Below are 9,048 nucleotides of genomic sequence, written 5' to 3'. Positions count from 1 at the left end.
AATTACTTCTTTGTACTATCTGTAGCTTTTTCACTGAATAAGAACAGTTTTTCATTGACGATGGCGCTAAGGATACATCTGCCAAATCATAATTGAAACCGAGACACTTGCAATAAGCACTTAAAGAATTTTCCAATTTCGACATCGTGTACTTAAATCTAAACTTTCAATCGAAGTTCGGAAAAGGATTGTTTGTGCCGGGTTTTTTTCCTTTTTCCAAAACATTAATTACAATTGAGGTATTAGGAAAGAGGGTCAATTATTGAAAGAACTTGAAAGAAACTTAAGGCACTTAATTTCTAATTTAAACATCCCCTACTTAAATTAATCAGACCACCTCCGTGGTCTAGTGGTAGAGCGTCCGCCCGGAGAACGGAAGTTCCGGGGTTTGATCCCCGGCCGCGTCATACCAAAAGACGTTAAAAGATGGTACTTGTTGTTACCCTGTCTGGCGCTCGGCATTAAGGGCCTAATACAAGGACTGGTCGGCTCGGAGTCAGTATACTGTGTCTGAGTGGGGTATTCATGTTAAACGGCGACATATTATCTCAGTGAGCTAGCACTATAAATCGACATCAGTCCGGAGTAGTACAAGCAGCCACACAAACACATTCACGTACATGCACGTCGCTATATAAGTGCAATAATCTTGGCCGCGATGTTAAACCCAATTTCACCTCACCTCACCTCACCTCACCTCACCTAAATTAATCAGATAATGTGAAAATTTCTAATATCTATTCGTAGAATGTCAGTTACAAATATGCCTCATTCAGAAACCTTATGTAAATACTGCGACCTCCAGTAAGCAGAGAGGACAGCCTCCGTGGTCTAGTGGAAAGAGGGCCTGGCCGGGTAGCGGAAGGTCGTTGGTTCGCATCACACCAAAAGACGTTAAAAGATGGTACTTGTTGTTACCCTGCCTTGCGCTCGGCATTAAGGAATCAGTATAGTGTGGGTATTCATGTTAACATGCGGCTTCTCACTATAAAACCGCCATAAGTGCTTGTACATGCAAATGCAATATACCCAACTTCACCTCACCTCACCATTTAGTCGTGGATGAATACTACAATGTTTTCTGTATCCGAGAAATATTCCTCTTTGGGAAATAGTAATCTTGCCTTACAATAATGTTACAAAGTTACACATACGTTCACAAATTTATTCAACTCATGTTATAAACACGTTTCACTTTTGACAGCATTATACTTTTGTAAATCGTATAATAAATAATAATAATAAGTGCATTTAAAAGGGGCCAGATTCCATTCACCAAGTGGATGCTAATAGCGCTACACTATTATTACCCCGATCAATGGATCAGTGAGCACTCGATCTTCATTCTCAGCTCCCTGGGGAGTATACAACCCAAACTGATTTTAAGGTGAGGTGAAATGGGGTTATTGCACTTATATAGCGACGTGCATGCACTTATATATGTGTGTATGTGTGTCTGTCTGCTTGTACTAGTCCGGACTGATGCCGATTTATAGTGATAGCCCACTGAGATATCATGCCGCAGTTTAACAGGAACATGGCTGGAACATAGCCGGAATTGTGTGATTAAATAACAATCGTGTATATCGTAACCATTTCTGTTTAATGGTGGCGAGGTGAAATTGGGTTTAACGTCGCGTCCAAAATTATTGCACTTATATAGCGACGTGCATGTACGTGTATGTGTGTGTGTGGCTGCTTGTACTAGTCCGGACTGATGCCGATTTATAGTGCTAGCTCACTGAGATACCATGCCGCAGTTTAACATGAATACCCCACTCAGACACAGTATACTAACTCCGAACCGACCAGTCCTGTAATGTCGAGCCCTAGACGGGGCAACAACAAATAACATATTTTAACGTCTTTTGGTATGACGCGGCAGGGGATCGAACTCCGGACCTTTCGCTCTCCGGGCGGACGCTCTACCACTAGACCACGGAGGCGGCCCGCATATATATAAAGTTAGATGTGTAATGTTGTAAATATGCTGGGCAATGAATTGCGAAATAAACTAAATATAGATTGAGACGGAAAGGTATTATAAGCTGATGATTTTGGCATATATATTCCGAGAATTACAATCGAGGTATTATCAAAGAGAAACAATCAACTATCAAGGTGTACAGACGTACCACAAATAAGATGGTTAGAAACGCTGAAACAAACCATGTGGTCTAAAATGACAATTCAAAACTGTATATATACACTGGGACATCGTGCAAACCACAGACACATAGCGTCCACGCAGCCATGCGGTGTATACCCCGTCTTGTCTGAACACAAACTCTGCATGTGGCTTGTCGTGTCGTGGTCGCATTGTAAGGCTGACACATGAATCGTGTGGTCAGGGTCGCTGACTTGGTTGATAGTGTCTTAAGGACTAGGTAACTCACTATATGGGCGTGTGACAATTTGGATAATTTCATTATAATTGTAAGTTTATTTCTGATTATTGTTTGAGACAGCAAATTGATTGAAGCGCTTGTAAAATATTTTGGTAGTGACTTTGACAGCTAATAATTAAGAGGTAGCAGCAATAGTTGTGGATGTTCCCAGTCGTAGACTCGCGGTACAGACTTGATTGTTCGAAACGCTTCACAAGATAACAGTTTCTAGAAGGTTGGCTATGCCCATATAATCCAGTGATTGATAGTACGAGCATCGATCTACGTTCATAATTGTATGACATGTATCAACCACGTCATCGAGCTTGACAACCCTATCGCGTTAGAGGCCCCTTACGGCAAGCATAGTTGCCTATCACGGCAAGCATTCGTTGCTGAAGACCTATTCAACCCAGGATCTTCACGGCCAAGTGTGTGTTTTGGGTGTAGGGCTTAAAATGACATATTTCCCTGGCCCCACTTTTTTTCCAGTTTCTTTTATACACTGAAAACGATGAACATGTTTGGAAATATAAATAAAATTTATTATAAAAACAAAAAACAATAACATCAAAAGAATGGCCAAAATAGTTTGGGGTTATAGGCAGAGGATATACAAATACAAAACAATTATCAAGAAATTGCAGGTTTGACTGAGATCCAACTTCGTTTTTATAAAATCCGAGTTCCACAAAGCAGTGTCCAAAAACGTTCCATACTGAAAGCACCATGATGGAAAATCTGATAAATCTGGCTTTTATATCAATAGCCATATCCGTATCCATTCTGAGCATATCCATAGTTGTCATTGCCATATCCGTATCCAATCTGAACATATCCATAGCTATCAATGCCATATCCGTATCCAATCTGAGCATATTCATAGCTGTCATTTCCATATCCGTATCCATTCTGAGCATATCCAAAGTTGTCACTGGCATATCCGCAACCAGTTTGGTGACATCCATATTCGCTGATGTTGTAGGTTGGGCTGTATCCATAGGGCAGAGCTACCTGTAAAACAATGGCGGCTTATGAAAAAAACAATAGTTCGCTATGACTTGACGGACAGCAAATATAACTTTTTCCAACAATATCCAGGCCCACTAAGAACATTAAATGGTGGGTCCCTAAGGTCGATAAAGCGTTTATCAAATCAAAAATTACATTTGCTGTCTGTCTACCTAACGGAATTTGGGATCGATCTGGTAATGACTCTAGAAGCATATGGATTTCCACAGAAGAAATAGTCAAGTACCATCTTTAAACGTCTTTTGGTATGACGCGGCCGGGGATCGAACCCCGGACCTTCCGCTCTCCGGGCGGAGGCTCTACCACTAGACCACGGAGGCGGTCTCCACTGAAGGAATGATGTAACTGTGACTAACCTGTTGTGGTGTGTATGTACATTGAGGAGTTTGTTCAGCGTGACCAGGTTGGCTGAAACAAGAGACGTACAAACATGGATACATGTGTCAGTAAAACATTCCAGGACTTTGTAAACCCTGCTTCTCTGGCAATTATTCTTTGGAATAGTTACATATATCCAAAAGACATTACTCTGCAATTATGGTTCTTTTGTCCGGGCATTTGTCAATATGGATTATTTCATTACAATTCATTGAACTGTTCGGTCCGATTTTGTCGGGTTTCACTGTATACAATTGTCTGCAAGTAAAATATAGCGGGAACAGATACACAGGCCTTCAATGTTGTTGCGTGCGTTAAAAGCTTTACTTTATCTCTTCAAAGAGTGCTGAACTGCATGTTTAACCCATACAGGATCAACTGATAGTACATATACTCTCTCTAGTCCAATAGTAAGTCTAGCATGTGTTTTTTTTCTGGGCATTATTCTATAGGCTAATCCAGTAGGTTCACCATAAAGTCATTAATGTGCTTTGTTTGTTGTATAGCGTCGCACACAGCAATATCCCAGCTATATGACAACAATGTGCAGTGTTCAATCTATATTTAATGCACTCAGGCTCTATGCCAGAAATTCCCTCGAGGATGTTTCAGGGTTCGTGAACAGAATCCTATGACAAATATATATTTTGTGACATTATGGATACCTCCCAGGTGACTTAGTAAACAGTGATGAGACTAAGGCTAAGATCATTGTCAAGAGAATAACAGAATTAGAGAACCACAGCATTATGAGACATGGCCATGTGCCAGTCTGTATTACCTTGTGTGGACGGACGTGTTGGTCAGATGAGGCCCCGCCCCCTCACTGACGTCACTCAAAGAGGCCACGTGCAAGGCTAAGGAGAGGGGTAAAGGAAGTGATACAAAACAGAAGAAAATAAACAAACACAACATAAGAAGATGAGACGGAAATGAGGTTGAAAGAGAAAGTGAAATAAAGATGAAGAGATCGTGGAGGTGTTAGAGAAGGCAGTGGCTACAATTTGGACAGACAGCAAGCACTCCAAGTGCTCCATGTGACAATGTAGACGTTACCTTCCACGCCTAGCCTGATGTCCCGGACTCGTTCATGCACCAGCGTCTCCAGGAACAGCTTCTCCTGCATCTGTAGCGGAGGGAACATCGTTAACAGGCTACACATAGCAGTGACTGGGCCAGGACATACATGTACAGGGTCTACTCCTACTTCAGCTCCATTTAAGAATTGACTTTAATACATTTTGCGTTTATGGATGATTTGGCATTGACATTGGTTCCATCTTGTGAACTAAAACTCAGTTTCGTTCATGCTAAAGGGGACAGGGGTTATGTGAAATCATGATCATAAAGTTATGATCTCCCGAGTTACCGATGAAACAATTGTGAAGCCCAGTGTGAGAGTTCCCGCGTTTGTAGCATTTAAGACTGATTTCCGGAACAAGTTCAGCATCCTGGGTCCACTTGCATAAAGCGGCCTTAGCGCTACGAAGATCGTTACTCCCATACGCTAACATAGACTTAAGATGGGATTGCTTTATGCAAGTGGGCCCTGAAACATGAATCGCCATTGCAAAAGTGTTTCAAAGTGTACTGAGCGGTCGTAGAAAAACGTATCCTTGCGATGACTGTGAGGGGGCCATGTGAAACCAATGTAATATCTTAAGGGCACCCTCGTAGTTGCTACGAGTGTCCTTAGCATAGGGACTTTGTTCAAGCGGCCCCAGATATATGTTTCTATAACTTTCTAAGCATAAGAGGTTTTGGCAATGGGGGAGAACTGAGCTGAAGTGCATGCTGGATAAAATCTTCATATGTTGGAACTTATATTCCGCCAGTTCCACCCACCTGTTTTCTGTGTCTCCGTCCCCCTTTCTTGCCCCGTCGGGTTTTCTTGCCCACAACCTTGGGCAGAGTCACGGGAGACTGCATCAGAGAAAGGAGTGTTTGATTATACATAACAGTAATAGTCTTATTGTGATTTGTGATCAGAAGTTTTATAAGGTAGGGCCACAACTTATGGAAATTGTTGGTTCACTTATGTTATTCTGACTGAGGAGGAGGGGGGGGGTGTGAAAATTCAAAATTGTGTCTGAATGTCAAATGTTTAAGGATTGGGTAAAGATCTCACCCCAGCAACAATGACTGTTTGTTCTGGCATCTCGCTCACACAGGGAAACTGCAGATGGAGGAGAGAAAAGGAATTAGAAATTCAGAATACATCAGTTCATGTGGATATTGTCTAACTTTGTTTATAAAAGAGGAATGGGTCTTTAACAGTAGTCATTTATTTCATTTTACGTAACTACGGTTATACTAAAAATAATGTTACACAGTCAAATAGGTGAGTTTCGCTCTGTGTGGCTGAAGCAATGCCGATTCAATGTTACATTTTAACTCCCTCAGTTTCAGAGTGAGTATGGTTTTATGCCGCTCTTAGCAAGTCTAGTCATATCACAGCTCCGCGCAGTCACATTGTGTATCTAACCTGGGAATCGAACCCATGTATTGGTAGTGACGAGCCAACGCTTCAATCACGAGGCTAACCACACGTCCTTTATTGTATACACTATACAGTATACGTAGTCTGACAAAAGCCTGACGAGTCAAAAGCCAAGTGCAGCGATTTTGCTCGAGACAAATGGCATTGGGACTTATCAATGATTTTATTAACTTTTGATAAGGCATACATATATAAGTTGAAAAAAATATCTATAGGACGAGAAACAGATTCCACTAAATTATATGTACGGTATATAGGATGTTAACAATTTAATATTTCAAGGGGTATTTATAATACAGTCTCTTTTTTCACTTCTAATCTTGTTACAATCATGAAACAATCATAGTCTGAAAATTACAGTTATTGACGGTCAGAGATGTATGCTGGTAGGAATATCCGAAGGTACAGTCATCTAATGATCTAGCAACAGTGATAATATACTTAGTGATTACCTTGGCCATATCCTGGGCAGACTGAATCGATCCAGACAATCGCCCACCGGACCTCCGACGAGAATCTGTTGAAATGCAGAAAGATTATATTGACTACAGACTCCAGAAGAAAATGTATGATACAAAACTGTCACAAGAGAACATTTAGTTTTTTTCACTGAAGGTTTTCTAACTGTACGCGTGATAACTGTATCAGACCAAAAAAACGAAATATTGTTTCTCATCACCGGTCGACCCTTAAAAAATGCGAGGCCCGAATATTTACGAAAAAAATATATATTTAGGCATGCTAATTTCGGTCGGGGCGAGAGTTCTTGAAATATATATCCAAGTACGAGTATTTATTGACCATACTTTCTGCTGCTTAATATTATTATTTTCATTTAGTTCAACCAGAGAATATATACCGGAATATGCTCTCTGGTTCGACAATTGTGAATCGAAGTTGGAGTTGTAATGAAATTGAAATAAAGACAGAAATTCGACCTAATTATTCATTTTATTATTAAAAATGAGTGATAAGAAGCAAGATATTTTATGGGGCCTTTCCCAGAATGGTTGACGTTGTATTTAAATAAATAATCCAAAACGAGCAGAAAAATGTCTCCCTCACCCTTGTTTGGATAATAATCAAGGACAGAGATATAACACGGACCTATGTATTTATCAGACGTATAGAGAGTCAGATGTTGTTTAAAATTAATAAGTTATTAATTAGTGCTATGACCGGGATGTATAAGGGCTTTGTTTAAGGTAAGATATAACACGGACCTATGTATTTATCAGATGTAAAGAGAGTCAGATGTTGTATAACATTAATAAGTTATTAATTAGTGCTATGACCGGGATGTATAAGGGCTTTGTTTAGGGTAAGATATAACCGCTCCCCGGCTCTTGGTTATAAAGTTGGCTAGTTATAGGTGTCAAGCATGTTGTGTGTGCTCTTGAACTAACTGGGGACCCTGGTTATTTGATACGTGTCACAAGGTACCGGTTTGAAGAGTGGAAGAACCCCGGGGCCCAGAACCCCTGTTTATATTCCATGAGAATAGAACACCAGTTCAAAACTCGATTATTTCACGAAATTTCCTTCAATTTTAATTCAGTTCCCAGTGGAAAACTCCCAAAGAGATAAAAATAAGGCATAACTGACTTCTACATTCTCATTTCGCGTCGCTTATCATGTTGATAAAATTGAAACAGAAACTGTATATTTTGCTCTGTCTTTTATGAATGGTTAAAGTCTCACAACTATCGAGATAAATACACTCAATACTTTGAACATGCCCAGCGCATCCGCACTGTCTTACCGGAATGCCTCATATTCGTAGAACAGTTACAATGTGAAGATAAGACAAAACTATGTCGGCAAGTAAGATAATAGCTGTCAATAACCACAAATGGCGTTGTGACAATAACAACGACGTCATGGCAACATGGACAGCGCCACATAGCGATATTTGATGAGATTATCTCCCCTTGCATTTCGTACTTAGCGCCTTACAAACTTCACCTCAATCGAGACAATTTAGCTCTATAATTTTACTTGAGTACATATACCTATGGTATATCCCACCCAGTTATCTATCCTGCAGTAATTCGGCCAATGTTTTAATGACATGTAAACTGTCACAACAACCGAGGCCAATTCTATGCAACGCTAGTAAGGCAAAGTCAGTACTGCTAAAGGGGTCGTTGTCGGAACGGGTACTACAGAAATGTACCCTTGGTCAAATCAAAATACAGAAACGTACCCTAGAATGAGTACCAGGTACGTTTCTGTATCTGTACCTGGGTACATTTCTGTAGTACATGTGCCGACAACGACCCCTTCAGCGTCAGTACTGTGCTATCATATTGGTTCCGTGCGTGTTTTTTCGTGATTTGTTTGCTTGTTGTTTGACACAGCACAGTAATGATCAGTAAATTAAGCGGTAGAAACTAACATTTTGTTCCACTAGTCCTTATAATGATAACATATAGCACAACCCTTAAAATTGGCAAATTTCTACTAGTCCTTGTGATACCTTAACTATTGGGCAGTTTGGGCAAGGACTACAGGACTAGTGCCAATTTCTATCGCTGGTGAAGCAGCTATATGACGGAAATAATCAACCTGCGCCAGAAAAATCCAGTGAATGATAATTGAGCAAAGCTGTCGGTACGATGACACGCTATATCAACCAACCAAGCCCCGAGCCGGACCGTCCTATGCTTAAAGTTGTCTCTTTTAAATTACCAGGATAGTTTGGTGGGAAATAACCACCAATTCTATCTCAGAACCCCAGCGGGTTCCAGC

At 40.6% G+C, this 9,048-nt stretch overlaps 1 protein-coding gene across 1 annotated transcript; it reads right to left on the bottom strand.

The window, feature by feature from the left end:
* Window positions 1-3,149: 3,149 nt before the first annotated feature.
* LOC124139587 lies at window positions 3,150-8,169 on the bottom strand. The gene is made up of 8 exons (XM_046506764.2): window positions 8,060-8,169; window positions 6,750-6,814; window positions 5,926-5,973; window positions 5,643-5,720; window positions 4,854-4,923; window positions 4,579-4,654; window positions 3,776-3,827; window positions 3,150-3,401 (listed from the first exon to the last, which is right to left on the bottom strand). The coding sequence occupies exons 1-8, from the start codon at window positions 8,070-8,072 to the stop codon at window positions 3,150-3,152; spliced, it is 654 nt and encodes a 217-aa protein (XP_046362720.2). The 5' UTR covers window positions 8,073-8,169.
* Window positions 8,170-9,048: the final 879 nt, after the last annotated feature.

Source organism: Haliotis rufescens, unplaced genomic scaffold (genome assembly GCF_023055435.1).
Source record: "Haliotis rufescens isolate VD_foot unplaced genomic scaffold, xgHalRufe1.0.p SCAF_9, whole genome shotgun sequence".
In the NCBI taxonomy this organism is placed as follows: Eukaryota; Metazoa; Mollusca; class Gastropoda; order Lepetellida; family Haliotidae; genus Haliotis; species Haliotis rufescens.
This window is presented reverse-complemented; position numbering and strand designations above follow the sequence as displayed.